The 16,684-nt window shown below is 36.0% G+C and overlaps 3 protein-coding genes across 3 annotated transcripts; all 3 read right to left on the reverse strand.

Moving 5' to 3' along the window:
* Positions 1–3,457: 3,457 nt before the first annotated feature.
* Positions 3,458–4,170, reverse strand: LOC137946651 (uncharacterized). Its single transcript, XM_068792978.1, has 2 exons — positions 4,047–4,170; positions 3,458–3,783 (listed from the first exon to the last, which is right to left on the reverse strand). Exons 1-2 carry the CDS (start codon positions 4,168–4,170, stop codon positions 3,458–3,460), a joined length of 450 nt encoding a protein of 149 aa, XP_068649079.1.
* A 3,963-nt stretch (positions 4,171–8,133) lies between these two features.
* On the reverse strand, positions 8,134–8,694 carry LOC137946652 (putative invertase inhibitor). The gene has a single exon (XM_068792979.1). The coding sequence runs from the start codon at positions 8,692–8,694 to the stop codon at positions 8,134–8,136; it is 561 nt and encodes a 186-aa protein (XP_068649080.1).
* Positions 8,695–9,221: 527 nt separating this feature from the next.
* Positions 9,222–10,329, reverse strand: LOC137945658 (extradiol ring-cleavage dioxygenase-like). The gene is made up of 3 exons (XM_068791619.1): positions 10,105–10,329; positions 9,495–9,865; positions 9,222–9,414 (listed from the first exon to the last, which is right to left on the reverse strand). Exons 1-3 carry the CDS (start codon positions 10,327–10,329, stop codon positions 9,222–9,224), a joined length of 789 nt encoding a protein of 262 aa, XP_068647720.1.
* Between the last annotated feature and the right edge of the window lie 6,355 nt (positions 10,330–16,684).

The raw sequence follows: 16,684 nt of genomic DNA on the forward strand, positions 1-16,684 counted from the left end.
AACGAGCCGAGCTCGACCGAAGCCAGGTTTGGTTCGTCGAATCGCGAGCCTTCCTGGGAAATTTTCTTTCTCCAATAACCAGCTTTGTCTTCGGCATCCCCTTAATTTGTTGTTAATGCAACGACTTCGGGCATGGTCAACTCCCACATTCTGACGGACAGTATGTACACGGCCTAAGAACAAATTCTTTGATGTATAACTGATCGATGATAAATAGCAATTTTTGGCATTATGCAAGCAAGTTACAACCTACAATCCACATTGAAGACGAGTTTTTGAAGAACTTTTCCAATGAAATGATCGCTAGAAAGATTTTTTTAGATATATTTAGTATGCTCAATTTAATGATTTTTTTCTTTTTTCGTTTTTTCCATTTTGTCCTTTCTTCCTTTTTTTCCTTCTCCTCCTTATTTTCTTTATTCTTTTTTTTCCCTTCTTCTCCCTTTTTTCTTATAGATAGAAGATAAAAAAGGCACAAAAATAGTTCTTATGAAAGAATTTGTAAATTTTGATGGGATAAACTCTTCTCCTTTTTTCCTTTTTTCCATTTCATCTCCTTCAATTTTTTTCCTATTTTTCTTACCTTTTTTCCTTATTCTCTTTTTTTTTTTTCGAATGGAGGAAAAGAGCAAAAAGTAACCAGAAACTCTGCCATAATCCTCATAGAGCTTGCAACTAGTGGGGAAATTTTGTTGTAACTTCTTCAAAATTTTCCAAAGTTTCTTTGGAGCTTGCAACAAGTAGGCACTTTGCCACAATGCCGTCACCCCTCCATGGACTGTCAAACGTAAGTGCGATCAAACTTCTCTTCAATAGAGTAGATGATGAACAAAACCTCTTAGATTACCATGAAAAAGTGAAGAATGAGGAGAAAATAGAGAGAATTTGAGAAGAGGAGAAGAGAGAGGATGAGAGCAGTAAAAAAACTGAGTTTGTTGGTAGTCGTGCTCAACCCCTTCTATATTTAATCAACGGATTATCACAATTATAAAAATGCCCCTCATACTTAGACCACTTAACTCCTTGTATCTCTCATTCTGCAGGGGGGTTAGTCCTCAATGAACTTGAATTGAAGTGAAATGAATTGATTCAACTTCAACTCATGTTTGGATGTTAGGGGGGGTTAGTGCACATGACTCAGGACATGATCTTCATGCGCATTACACAGTTCATGTCCTGGTGTCGTTAGGGGGCGCCAAATATCATGTCATGTACATGAACATACATGACTCAGGAGTTCATGTCCCAAGAGTAAACGGCGGAAAGTGCTTTCCGCCCGATTTTGAGAATCATCTACATGATTCTCGCGCGGGGCTGTCTCTTGGAGCTCTCTCTGCCGCACACCCTCTCTGCCATTGCATTCCCGCAGCCCTCTCTCATTCTCTGCTCCCTCTCTCGTCTCCATTCCCGCAGCCCTCTCTCGTCTCCGCAACCCTATCTCGTCTCCATTCCTGCAGCCCTCTCTCATTCTCTGCTCCCTCTCTCATTCCCACAGAGCACGGGAGGTCGAGCATCTGTTGCAGAGCTTCTCGGCCTCCCTCTCTTCTCCCTCTAGGCGTACTGTCGGAGCGCCGCCTCTGTCGGCATTGCCCACAGCCGTCGCCGGCCATCGCCTTTGCCTAGCCCGTCCCCGTCGCCCGCTGGCTCACTGCTGAGGAAGATGAAGATGTTTAATTTTTCCTAAGTTAGGAAAACTTAAACTATCTTCATAAAAATCATTAATTTATAATTTTAATTTATAAAATAATTATTTTTATTTTACAATTACTATATTAAAATAGAGATTTAATAGTCATAATTAAAATATTGTTAAAATAAATATTTGATAAATTATTTTGGTAAAATTATCCGATCGCTATAGTTAATTAAACCAATGGTTTTAAATTTTGTGATAATATATTATTAATTAATAATACATAAAATATATTATGTACAAATATATAGTGTGTTAAAGTTATGATTAGATCAATTTTTTCTCTTAAATTATTCATTTTTAGGTTAAAGTATATCATATGTTATTAATAAATTAATAACTTAACGTATTACTTTCGTTTTTTTATTTATAACGTTATTTATTTATTATTTGTAATTAATCATATACGTATTTCATTGGCTCATGTAATTACCATATTAATGCACAATAAAATATCTAATTCAATTAATAAATATATTAATATATTTAATTATACATTAAATAACTTATTCGTGTAGTAATAATGGTTGTTTTACCTAATTTGGGGTTTAAGGATTATGTTGTAATTAAGTGCACTATAAAGGTTTAGAGATTCTCTTATTTTTTATGTTTTTCTCAGTTTGGGGCACTAACACTGGAAACTGTTTTCCAATGCACATGAAGTCGTCAACACTAAGATGATCTTCATGTACATGACTGACATGATCTTCATGTTGGACATGAACTTGAACTTGGAAAATCTATTTGGGAGACTAACCCCCCCTTAGTGTAGACGAGTTCAAGTGGTTGGAAAACAGATTCCAGTGTTAGTGCCCCCAAATGAAAAATATGTTATAAAGAAGAGAATGAGTAACATTTTACAATATACTTAAATAGAACATACACCTAAACATATAATTAACCAAAATAAACGTGGTTACTACACTTATAAGTGATTTAACGTGTAGTATTAGAATATATTAATATCTTAATTAATGAAAAACTATATTATATTACTTAATGATTATATTTTATTATAAATTAAAACAATAATTACGTGTGACAAGAATAAATTATACAAAATTAATAAAAAAATTAAAAAATAACATAAGAGAATATAATAAATAAACCTAATGGTTTAATTAATTATAGAAATAGGATAATTAAACCAATTAATGATTACAGTTTATTATAAATTAATATACTAATTACGTGTGACTAGAATAAAATTTTTAAAATAAATAAAAAATTTAAAAATAACATAAATGAATATAATAAAAATAAATTATTTCATAATAACATAAGATATAGTTTAAAATTAAAACTCATTATTTTAATAAAAAATAAAAAATACCTAATAAATAAATAAATATATTAATTTATCAATGACATAATATATATTTTACATATTATTAATTAATAATATATTCACACAAAATGAAAATCTAATGGTTTAATTAATTGGATAATTAAAAAAATTAATTATTTTTACTTATTAATAATTAATAAATTATTAACACAAATTGTAAAACCATTTGTTTAATTAATTAAAGAAATTGGATAATTATACCAATTAATGATTACAGTTTATTATAAATTAATATACTAATTACGTGTGACTAGAGTAAATTGTAAACTCGTAAAAAAAAGAATAAAATAACAAAAACGAATATAATTAACGTAAATTATTTTTAACAACGAGTTCATGCGTTTAACATCATCAACTTACTAGTTTAGTACATACGAACGACAACATACATGTTTAAAAGCAATAAAGTACAACCACTAATAATCATTCCACATGCTAGTCGCTATGGCATCTCGAAATTGTGCAGCTCTAGTGGATTCTAATGCACGATGCCCCCGCATTGTTGTTGATAGGTTGCCTTCATCCCCAAAATCATCTCTATCTTCATCCGAATTTTCACCTACTAATCGAACCTCATCACCTCCTCCACCAACCTCATCATCTGAATCATCATTTTCCAATTCAAACATATCATTGTAATCCTCTTTACATATATAATTGTGTAGTATGGAACAAGCTATTACAATTTTCATCTCGATCTTATAAGAAAACGGAGGAGCGCTTTTCAACATTTGGAATCGAGCTTTTAAAGCATCAAAAGTTAGTTCAATAGTATTCCTCAAAGATGAGTGCCTTCAGATGAATAACTCTTTATCATTTCTAGGAAGGTTGTCTCCAAATTCTTGTAGATGATAACGAGTTCGTCGATATGGAGCCAAAAATCTTGGCATATTTGCATAACTAGCATCGACTAGATAATATTTACCTACAGTACAAAATATTTTCCACATAAGATAATTGAAGATAAAATAAAACAAAATTACTACATAAAAATATATTATTTACCTTCAGGTACACAGATTATATTTCGGCAAGTCAATGCGTCCTTCAATACACGGGAATTAGCTGCTGATCCCTCCCACCCAACAAGTACATAAGTGAATTGTATATCAATTGTACATGTTGCCATCACATTTTGTGAGAGAAAGCCCTATCTGTTCCAGAACCTTTGTTGTTCTTCAAGTAGGATGTTTGTTTTAATATGAGTTCCATCAATAGCCCCGATACAATCTTAACTATATCATTTCAATTAATACAAAATAACTCTAAATATTAATCTAAAATTGTTCATTAGATGCCAAGTGATGTTACCTTTAAATACGGATAAAACATTGGATTGTTTAAAATCTTCGAGTGAGTCCGTTTTGAAGGCCATTTGATGTAATCAGGCCGAAGTTTGATAATAGCATTCAACACCTTATTGAAATACCTACTTATAGTCCAGTTTGATCTATCAAACATCCCTATTGTGACACTATATGCTTGTCCTTGACCAACAGTTAGGAGAAAATATGCAAGTTGTTCTTCCACTGAGATGGTCTTTGTGGGTGATAAAAATCCTTTACTATAAAGTATCTCTGCCATTTTTTTAAACACAATTTGATTCATCCTGTAAACTTTTCAAAATTTACCAGGTGATTTCGCTAATGCCTTTTGAAAATAAATCGGACCACCAATCCCACGAGGATGTAGTGCACATCTATACCTATGGTTGAGATAGTATCTTCCGATAATGTCTATAAGACATGTGAATGCTATCAGTCTTACATTCCGGTTTTTGTCTTCCATGGAAACTTGCAAATACAATCACCACAACCACAATGACGACTTCAAAAATAATTCATGTTTCTTCCTAAATGTCATAAACACAAAAACATACCCTTATCATCAATCATAACCTATTTTCAATCACACCTATATAAAACCATCTCCAATCACACACCCACAATATTCATCCGCACAATAAGAACACAACAATCATGAAAACCCAAATCTTAACCATAATAACATTCATAATCTATCAATGATATGTCTTATAAAGTCAAAATAAATAAAACATAATTAAACTTCAAAACAAGAGTCCCAAAATAAATAGTGAACTTAAAACTATTGACTACATTTCACCAGAAAAAAATCTAAGCAAACCGAGTCGCTCTTCCACTAGCAGCTTCGTAAACATGTCCTTCTTCATTGGTGTATCTAACAATAGAGAAGCGCGATACTTCATCTCTATTGACAGGTCTGGGATTTCTGTGAGGTCTTCATACCAATTCTCTCCGACGGTTTTATCATCTTTAGGTTTTATTACAGTTTCATGCAATAGGGTGGCAATTTCTTTCATTGTATCAACGAACACGATACTATCATCGATGGCCATTTGCGGTATCTTTCTACGATGACTTGAAGTTGACGGGTTAGCACTTGGAGACTGATCAGGTGCCGACTCATTTTCTGTAAAGAATGGCAAAGGAGTATCTCTACCTAAATCAACATCCTCGAGCATGTCCAAGCGTGAATTTTCTTCCTCATGCTGACACCATTGCACATGTCTTCGTCATTTTGATTTACTCTCCCCATGGCTATTGAGTTTCCCACTACCAAAGCCAATTTGTCACAAAGGGGGCAGCCTTGTTGTCTATATTTTTTAGGTTCTTTATGCTCCTACAAGGATAAAACACCATTTAGACGACTTGGAATAGAGTTCTAGTAATACGGAAAATATACAAAATGTTTTATAGTACATCATAATTTACTGATCTTGATATAATCTTGCCATACAGAATGACATACAGTAACTCGATGTGTGGTTGCATCCCAACCGAACCTACTAGTGTTGAGATAACTCGTTATTGCTTGGTAAGTTTTCTTCCATGATCTTGTTCAATTCTTGAGCTGCTCAACAGTTTTTTTATTAGCTACGTCTTCATTGAACCTATTGACACAGTCCAAATATATTTCATGCTTCCAAACCCCGTTGGGCATCCTTTTCCCCATATTGATTTGCTCAACCAGGAGATCGGGCATTTTGTTTTCATCATCGAAGGTCCAAATGTCATATGATCAAGGAGTTTGTTGTCTTCTTCCAGACATTTATAATCTAAATCCGAGATGGTCCTCAAGGAATTTTTTTTTATTAGAAAACCATTACCCGTCGTAGTAACTAGGATACACAGAAACACAACCAACAAATAACAAAATACCATGTGGTGGATATTTATAACACCAAAATCTCCTCACCACATGACAAGAGCATTCCATAACACTTCAAACATATTCAACAACATTCTAAAACATTTCAAAATTAATCGAACTAATTTCATTGCATATGACTAGAAAAATGCAAAAACAAACTCATCAAGTCCAAATTCACCGAACACCCCTTGTAGAGCCCCTTGTACAGTCACTACAAATCGTACACCGTCATTGATGGGGGTCGGGTTTCTTTGGGTAATGGACGCCCGTGTAGGCGACTAAGCCTTGTTTAAACTGGACTAAACCCCCTAATCCTAAACCCTAATCGAGAATCCTAACAAATTAAAATAAGCCCCAAAAGTCCCAAACCCTAAAACCCTAGACCCTAAACCCTAGACCTTAAAACCCTCAAAGCCCATAACCATAAACCCTAGACCTTAAAACCCCTAAAAGTCCCAAACCCTAAACCCCCTAAAAGCCCCAAACCATAAACCCTAGACCTTAAAACCCCTAAAAGTCCCAAACCCTAAACCCTAAGCACTTAAAACACTATCACCCAAAAACTGAGAACCCTATTTTTTTTTAAAAAAAAGCATAAACACGAATTCCAGACCTAAAGACTAAACCCTAGACCTTAAAACCCTAAAATCCCCAAACCCCAACTCTAATCCCGAAATTAAACCCTATCAAGACGAATATGAACCTTTAATCCCACAATTAGGCCACAATCAAGATAAATTACATACAAAAATTAAAATTAAATCAAATACAACAGTAAATTAGTTGAAAAAAATTAGGGTTTCGGCTTACCTTCTGAAATTGTGGGGAAACCACCACCGAATGGGGAAATCTAAACCCAATCGAAGAAATCGATGCCTAAATGTAAAAAATCAAAGAAAATCAAAGAAAATCGGGAGGGGGGGAGGAAAGAAGAGCGAGAACGAGAAGGGAGAGGGAGGCCGAGAGGGAAAAGAGAGAGGGAGACGAGAGAGGGAGGAGGACGAGTGAGGCTGAGAGAGAAACGAAGAGGAGATGCGTAGAAGAGAAGAAGAAGATGGGGCCAAAAAAATCGAGCGATGACGAAAGAAAATTGACAGCGAAAACGTGAGATGATGAGAGAAAGTAAAGGGAGCAGAGAGAGCGAAGACGAGAGGAAGAAGATGGGGCGAGAAAAATCATCGGGAGACGAAGGCCGAGGGAGAGGGAGAGGAGAATAGCAAATGACGATAATGTTTTCCTTTCGGGGGGGGGGGGGGGGGGGAGGGGGGGAAGAAGTGGGACACGTCACCCATGCAAATCCAAGCAAGGGTGAAGTCCATATCATCCCCACAAAGAGGGAAGTCCCCATGCATGGCTATAGATAAATTCATCCATGCAATTCTCGTATGCAGGTCCCAATATAACCTTCCAAAGCTAGTCAAGGATCTCCTACAAATCATGATCAATCTACCCATATCAATCAAGGAGATAAGTTATTTCAAATCACTCCAATCAATTACATGAAGGAATTCAAGATTCAAAATTAATGGGAGAAAAAATGAATGATTAAGCATTGATTTATATAATTTTGTCAACACGCCTAGATGACACCTAGTTGGAGGATGTCCTTGAGATGCAAAACCTATATAAACCCTTGTGATTCTTCTACATTTATATGAACAGAACTCGTTCTTCCAAAGAGAGATGAATCACATATGAGGGAGCAATCAAAGTCACTATGAATCAAAGACATGTAACCATTGCAGGATAAGAGTATGAACAGTAACAACAATGAAATTTCTCTTCATTTCTTCCGAATTATTTTATTATGAGCTGCAGCTTAATTGATCCAGACAACAGAAAAAACATGAGATGGACAAAGCAATGGCACACCAAGAACGAAGAAGCAGAGATCAAATTATCAATGTTTCGAGTGTTTGGTAGCAAAACGGTGCAAGGCCTGAGCAATGGTGACGAGCTGACGGAGATTGCTGTTCTCATCAGCTAACAGAGACCCATTTCCATTCGCAAACGCCTTCTCGCACTGTGCTGCCCCATCCAGTACCACCCCCAGTTTGGCTCCGTCGTACTTTTTCGCGGCACAGGCTTGGGCGCTTTCCTGCAAAGAGGAAACGGCAGAGGTATAGGCGTTGAGGCAGGTATTCAACTGGTCCTTGGTCAAGTCTTCGCAAGCTACAGAGTTCATCTTCTTGATGAGACCACTTGTTCTTGAAGCATTCTGCAGAGCCAAATCGGTGGTGATCTTCAATAGTCCAGCGATCTCTGTGGTGTAGCTCTCCGGAACGGTTTGGAGGGAAGTGACGCAGAAGTCGAGCTTGATAGCGGGGTTGAACCGGGTGGCTCTCTGACAGATTTTGTTGATGTAGGAGATGCCATGGGCATTTGCAACGTGAGGAGTTTGGACGGAGACGAAGACAAGGCAGAGGAGAGGCAGCACAGAAACGAGAGACTTGGCTGCCATTTTATTTTTAAATTTTCTTTCTGGGTTCTGATGGGATCTGATCATTGTAACTTGTCTATTTATATAGTGCTTCCTGCCGAGAAACAAAAAAACAGAAATCGGCTATGTTTGGAAAGGTTGAAGAACGGAGAACCTTTGGACTCAGCTGGACGTTAGGAGAAAATGACGGTCTAAAATGTTTCATAGCTGAGAATTGACGTTTGTTCTATTTTTGTTATTGATCCGCCGAAACCACAAGAAAACATAAGAGTAGTTACTGCAAGTTATAAGACATTCTAATGGCGGCATGTCCTGTTCCTTAAGTTTTTAATTAAAGCCATGTGATCATTTTTGTTTGTTAAATACAGCAACCACGGAAAAGCCAAAATTGGAATGAGAACGTTGAGAACCAGAAGCAATAAGTATTTCAAAAATAGTGTTGATGAGGCTAATGGCTTTATTAGAACATAACCTATCCAATACACACGGAGGAGCAAAGAATTACAATGGAAAAGCAAATTGACAAATGAAAGAGGAGTTTAAAAGCATCATTGAGCCGCTGCGAAACGGTAGGAGGCATAAGAGAGAGAAGCCAGAGACCAGCTATGGTGGATGAGTTCCGCCTTCGCCTTCACGCCAGCAGCCCCCAACGCGACATGCAACGGGTAGAAGTGCTCCGGCGATGGATGCGCCATATTCGGGAACGGCGCCTTCACGTTGTAGTGGTTCACGTCGGCGTGTCTGAAAGCAAAGAATGGATCAGTCTTAAAGAAACAAATTCAACCGTTGCGAGTACGGAGTGACGTGAGTTGAGCTGTTACCGTCCATCGAGGAGTGCTTCCTTGAGCCATGTATCGAAGGCGAGAGCCCAATGAAAGACGGGTTCGTTATCAGAACCAAGCACCTGAAGATTATGGGTGGCATTTCCGGAGCCGATGATGAGGACCCCTTGGTCCCGTAGGGGAGCCAGGGCTTTGCCCATGTTGTAGTGATGGGTTCCGTCCTTGTCGGTTTGGATAGAGAGCTCGACGACGGGAACGTCGGCATTTGGGTACATGAGAATTAAGGGGACCCATGCGCCGTGGTCGAGCCCCCGGCACTTCTCTTCCTTCACCTGCTCGAATCCTCCCTTGATCAGCAATTCCTTCACTTGCTTTGCCAGTTCAGGGGAACCCGGCGCTGGATAACGAAGCTGCAGTGCAGACGGAAACTCGTCATGTTGATTTTTATTAGTGGTAAATGACAACTTGCAGTGGAAGAAAATGACACAGAAACTATCCAAATCAGTTCAAAATAACGAGAGACATGTAGAATACAGCCTTCAATTTCGGACAGTTAAACCCCTTCCTCGAAAACGGCTCTAAATTTTCAAAAAGAATTGGAAAGATAAGCGAAAGAAAGAAGGAGAGCAACGGAGTTCAAAAGCCAAACCTGAGGCATGGGTTCAGGAAACATCTGGAAGACGTTGATGGTATCGTTTCGATCAACAACGGTGACGGTGGGTTCAGCCGTTTCCCAGTGAGCGGAGATGATGAGAATACCTCTGGGCTTCGTCGCCAAGATATTCTCCTGCCATTGCTGCAAGAAAGGCCTGACCGGCAGCGAAGCGTCGATGGCCACAGTTGGGGCTCCGTGACCGATGAAGAAGGTGTCCATGGTGCTTGAGTCTTTGCAGGGAGACCAAGAAAGAGGATTTGCTTATATAGATATCAATGGAGATTGAAGACGTACATCCCCAATCGACTTGTTCTCTTTGACCATCTTTTCTTTTGCCTGTTTACTTGAGTCCGTTGGTCAAGCCTGGTTTGCGCCGCCGGTCAAAGAGTGGTCTCCAAGGGTGGGCGTGTTTGCTTGAGCCCATCTCCTTCTCCCGGCGGTGATAGATTATTATATTAAAGGAAAAGTTTGAAGGTATTTGATACTTAATAAAAAATTTATATGCCCACACCTTACTAGGGCTGGCTTTGAATCGAGCCGGAGTTCGTTTAGGTGTCGGTTCAGTTTGATTCGTTATCTATCAAGTTCGAACTCTGAAATCAGCTCGTTTACCTTAACGAGCCGAACTCGATCGAAGCCAGGTTTGGTTCGTCGAATCGCGAGCCTTCCTGGGAAATTTTCTTTCTCCAATAACCAGCTTTGTCTTCGGCATCCCCTTAATTTGTTGTTAATGCAACGACTTCGGGCATGGTCAACTCCCACATTCTGACGGACAGTGTGTACACGGCCTAAGAACAAATTCTTTGATGTATAACTGATCGATGATAAATAGCAATTTTTGGCATCATGCAAGCAAGTTACAACCTACAATCCACATTGAAGACGAGTTTTTGAAGAACTTTTCCAATGAAATGATCGCTAGAAAGATTTTTTTAGATATATTTAGTATGCTCAATTTAATGATTTTTTTCTTTTTTCGTTTTTTCCATTTTGTCCTTTCTTCCTTTTTTTCCTTCTCCTCCTTATTTTCTTTATTCTTTTTTTTCCCTTCTTCTCCCTTTTTTCTTATAGATAGAAGATAAAAAAGGCACAAAAATAGTTCTTATGAAAGAATTTGTAAATTTTGATGGGATAAACTCTTCTCCTTTTTTCCTTTTTCCCATTTCATCTCCTTCAATTTTTTTCCTATTTTTCTTACCTTTTTTCCTTATTCTCTTTTTTTTTTTTCGAATGGAGGAAAAGAGCAAAAAGTAACCAGAAACTCTGCCATAATCCTCATAGAGCTTGCAACTAGTGGGGAAATTTTGTTGTAACTTCTTCAAAATTTTCCAAAGTTTCTTTGGAGCTTGCAACAAGTAGGCACTTTGCCACAATGCCGTCACCCCTCCATGGACTGTCAAACATAAGTGCGATCAAACTTCTCTTCAATAGAGTAGATGATGAACAAAACCTCTTAGATTACCATGAAAAAGTGAAGAATGAGGAGAAAATAGAGAGAATTTGAGAAGAGGAGAAGAGAGAGGATGAGAGCAGTAAAAAAACTGAGTTTGTTGGTAGTCGTGCTCAACCCCTTCTATATTTAATCAACGGATTATCACAATTATAAAAATGCCCCTCATACTTAGACCACTTAACTCCTTGTATCTCTCATTCTGCAGGGGGGTTAGTCCACAATGAACTTGAATTGAAGTGAAATGAATTGATTCAACTTCAACTCATGTATGGATGTTTTAGGGGGGGTTAGTCCATAATGAAGGGGATATGAAGTGGAAAATTGAATTGAAGTGAGATGAATTGCTTCCACTTCAACTCATGTTTGGGTGTTAGTATAGACGAGTTCAAGTGGCTGAAAAACAGATTCCAGTGTTAGTGCCCCCAAATGAAAAATATGATATAAAAAAAAGAATAAGTAACATTTTATAATATACTTAAATAGAACATATACCTAAACATATAATTAACAAAAATAAACGTGGTTACTACACTTATAAGTGATTTAACGTGTAGTATTAGAATATATTAATATCCTAATTAATGAAAAATTATATTATATTACTTAATGATTATAATTTATTATAAATTAAAACAATAATTATGGTTTAATTAATTATAACAATTGGATAATTAAACAAATTAATGATTATAATTTATTATAAATTAATATACTAATTACGTATGACTAGAATAAATTATTTAAAATAAATAAAAAAGTTAAAAATATCATAAGTGAATATAATAAATAAATAAATTATTCTGTAATAACATAAGATATAGTTTAACATTAAAACTCACTACTTTTAATAAAAAATAAATAAATACATAATAAATAAATAAATATATTAATTTATTAATAACATAATATACATTTTAAATATTATTAATTAATAATATATTAACAAAAAAAAACTAATGGTTTAATTAATTGGATAATTAAACCAATTATGACGATGTTTAATTTTTCCTAACTTAGGAAAAATTAAACATCGTCTTCGTCTTCCTCTGCGGCGGGCTTGGCAACGGCGATGGCGACGGGCAACGGCGACGGAGGCGACGCTCCGACGGTGCGCCGAGAGGGAGAAAATAGGGAGGCCGAGGGGCTCTGGCCTCCCGTGCTCTGCGACGGAGGTCGAGTGAGGGAGGAAGGAAGGCTGACGGGGGGGGGGGGGGGAGGCGGAAAGAGAGGGAGGCCGAGGGGCTCTGCGATCGAGGTGGGGGCAGAGGGAGGACGGCCGACGGGGGTGGGGCAGAGATCGTCTGGAGAGGCTGACGAGTGGGAGAGCAAAATAGTGGGGGGGGGGGGGGGGATGAAGCAACGGGCGTCGCGCGTGGAAAGCTGATGATTCGCAAAATAGGTAGGAAATGGTGTTATCTCACTTCAATTCAAGTCATTCTGGACTAACACCATATGTGGGATGAACTAAGTAATGCGGGGGGAATTCATTCCACTTCATTGTGGACTAACCCCCCTTAGTGTAGATGAGTTCAAGTGGCCGGAAAACAGATTCCAGTGTTAGTGCCCCCAAATGAAAAATATGTTATAAAGAAGAGAATGAGTAACATTTTATAATATACTTGAATAGAACATACACCTAAACATATAATTAACCAAAATAAACGTGGTTACTACACTTATAAGTGATTTAATGTGTAGTATTAGAATATATTAATATCCTAATTAATGAAAAACTATATTATATTACTTAATGATTATATTTTATTATAAATTAAAACAATAATTACGTGTGACAAGAATAAATTATACAAAATTAATAAAAAAATTAAAAAATAACATAAGAGAATATAATAAATAAACCTAATGGTTTAATTAAGTATAGAAATTCGATAATTAAACCAATTAATGATTACAGTTTATTATAAATTAATATACTAATTACGTGTGACTAGAATAAATTTTTTAAAATAAATAAAAAATTTAAAAATAACATAAGTGAATATAATAAAAAAATAAAATTTTTCTTAATAACATAAGATATAATTTAAAATTAAAACTCACTATTTTAATAAAAAATAAAAAATAAAAAATAAATTAATGAATATATTAATTTATCAATGACATAATATATATTTTACATATTATTAATTAATAATATATTCACACAAAATAAAAATCTAATGGTTTAATTAATTGGATAATTAAACCAATTAATTATTTTTAACTATTAATAATTAATAAAATATTAACACAAATTGTAAAACCATTTGTTTAATTAATTGTAGAAATTGGATAATTATACCAATTAATGATTAAAGTTTATTATAAATTAATATACTAATTACGTGTGACTAGAATAAAATGTAAACATGTAAAAAAATTATAAAAAAATAATATCGAATATAATTAACATAAATTATTTTTAATAACAAGTTCGTGTGTTTAACGTCATCAACTTACTAGTTTAGTACATACGAATGACAACATACATGTTCAAAAGCAATAAAGTACAACCACTAATAATCATTCCACAAGCTAGTCGCTATGGTATCTCGAAATTGTGCAGCTCTAGTGGATTCTAATGCACGACACCCCCGCATTGTTGTTGATAGGTTGCCTTTATCATTCCACATGCCAGTCGCTATGGCATCTCGAAATTGTGCAGCTCTAGTGGATTCTAATGCACGACACCCCCGCATTGTTGTTGATAGGTTGCCTTCATCCCCAAGATCATCTCTATCTTCATCCGAATTTTCACTTGCTAATCGAACCTCATCACCTCCTCCACCAACCTCATCATCTGAAGAATCATCTTCCAATTCAAACATATCATTGAAATCCTCTTTACGTATATAATTGTGTAATATGCAACAAGCTATTACAGTTTTCATCTCGATCTTATAAGAAAACGGAGGAGCGCCTTTCAACATTTGGAATCGAGCTTTTAAAGCACCAAAAGTTAGTTCAATAGTATTCCTCAAAGATGAGTGCCTTTGGTTGAATAACTCTTTATCATTTCTAGGTAGGTTGTCTCCAAATTCTTGTAGATGATAACGAGTTCCTCGATATGGAGCCAAAAATCCTGGCATATTTGCATAACCAGCATCGACTAGATAATATTTATCTAAAGTACAAAATATTTTCCACATAAGATAATTGAAGATAAAATAAAACAAAATTACTACATAAAAATATATTATTTACCTTCAGGTACACAGATTATATTTCGGCGAGTCAATGCGTCCTTTAATACACGGGAATCAGCTGCTGATCCCTCCCATCCAACAAGTACATAAGTGAATTGCATATCAATTGTACATGTTGCCATCACATTTTGTGAGAGAAAGCCCTTTCTGTTCCAGAACCTTTGTTGTTCTTCAAGTGAGATGTTTGCTTTGATATGAGTTCCATCAATAGCCCCAATACAATCCTAATTATATCATTTCAATTAATACAAAGTAACTCTAAATATTAATCTAAAATTGTTCATTAGATGCCAAGTGATGTAACCTTAAAATACGGATAAAACATTGGATTGTTTAAAATTTTTCGAGTGAGTCCGTTTTGAAGGCTGTTTGATGTAATCAGGTCGAAGTTTGATAATAACATTCAACACCTTATTGAAATACCTACTTATAGTCTAGTTTGATCTATCAAACATCTCTGTTGTGACACTATATGCTTGTCCTTGACCAACAGTTAGGAGAAAATATGCAAGTTGTTCTTCCACTGAGATGGTCTTTGTGGGTGATAAAAATCTTTTACTATAAAGTATCTTTGCCATTTTTTTAAACACAATTTGATTCATCCTGTAAACTTTTCAAAATTTAACAGGTGATTTCGCTAATGCCTTTTGAAAATAAATCGGACCACCAATCCCACGAGGACGTAGTGCACATCTATACCTATGGTTGAGATAGTATCTTCCCATAATGTATATAAGACATGTGAATGCTATCATTCTTACATTCCTATTTTTGTCTTCCATGAAAATCTGCAAATACAATCACCACAACCACAATGACGACTTCAAAAATAATTCATGTTTCTTCCTAAATGTCATAAACACAAAAACATACCCTTATCATCAATCATAACCTATTTTCATTCACACCTATATAAAACCATCTCCAATCACACACCCACAATATTCATCCGCACAATAAGAACACAACAATCATGAAAACCCAAATCTTAACCATAATAACATTCATAATCTATCAACGATATGTCTTATAAAGTCATAATTAAAAAAACATAATTAAACTTCAAAACAAGCGTCCCAAAATAAATAGTGAACTTAAAACTATTGACTATATTTCACCAGAAAAAAATATAAGCAAACCGAGTCGCTCTTCCACTGGCAGCTTCGTAAACATGTCCTTCTTACCAATTCTCTCCAACGGTTTTATCATCTTTAGGTTTTATTATAGTTTCACGCAATAAGGTGACAATTTCTTTCATTGTATCAACGAACACGATACTTCATCGATGGCCATTTGCGGTCTCTTTCTACGACGACTTGAAGTTGACGGGTTAGCACTTGAAGACTGATCAGGTGCCGACTCATTTTCTGTAAAGAATGGTAAAAGAGTATCTCTACCTAAATCAACATCCTCGAGCATGTCCAAGCGTGAATTTTCTTCCTCATGCTGGACACCATTGCAAATGTCTTCGTCATTTTGACTTACTCTCCCCATGGCTATTGAGTTTCCCACTACCAAAGCCAATTTGTCATAAGGGGCCAGCCTTGTTGTCTATACTTTTTAGCTTCTTTATGCTCCTACAAGGATAAAACACCATTTAGACGACTTGGAATAGAGTTCTAGTAATGCGAAAAATATACAAAATGTTTTACAGTACATCATAATATACTTGCCTTGATATAATCTTGCCATACAGAATGACATACAGTAACTCGATGTGTGGTTGCATCCCAACCGAACCCACTAGTGTTGAGACAACTCGTTATTGCTTGGTAAGTTTTCTTCCATGATCTTGTTCGATTCTTGAGCTGCTCAACAGTTTTTTTATTAGCTACATCTTCATTGAACCTATTGACACAGTCGAAATACATTTCATGCTTCCAAACCCCATTGGGCATCCTGTTCCCCATATTGA

The sequence above is a fragment of the Aristolochia californica genome, unplaced genomic scaffold (assembly GCF_029961685.1).
Source record: "Aristolochia californica isolate CCGP_79_NKW_82.1479 unplaced genomic scaffold, dmAriCali1.0.hap1 SCAF_12, whole genome shotgun sequence".
Taxonomy (NCBI): Eukaryota; Viridiplantae; Streptophyta; class Magnoliopsida; order Piperales; family Aristolochiaceae; genus Aristolochia; species Aristolochia californica.

Coding starts and splice junctions, on each gene's coding strand:
- LOC137946651 (XM_068792978.1), bottom strand. CDS start 4,170: ATGGCAACATGTACAATTGATATACAATTCACTTATGTACTTGTTGGG. Junction 3,784..4,046: donor TATAATCTGTGTACCTGAAG/GTAAATAATATA, acceptor ATGCTTTAAAAG/CTCGATTCCAAATGTTGAAA.
- LOC137946652 (XM_068792979.1), bottom strand. CDS start 8,694: ATGGCAGCCAAGTCTCTCGTTTCTGTGCTGCCTCTCCTCTGCCTTGTC.
- LOC137945658 (XM_068791619.1), bottom strand. CDS start 10,329: ATGGACACCTTCTTCATCGGTCACGGAGCCCCAACTGTGGCCATCGAC. Junction 9,866..10,104: donor TTCCTGAACCCATGCCTCAG/GTTTGGCTTTTG, acceptor TCTGCACTGCAG/CTTCGTTATCCAGCGCCGGG. Junction 9,415..9,494: donor GAAGCACTCCTCGATGGACG/GTAACAGCTCAA, acceptor CTTTGCTTTCAG/ACACGCCGACGTGAACCACT.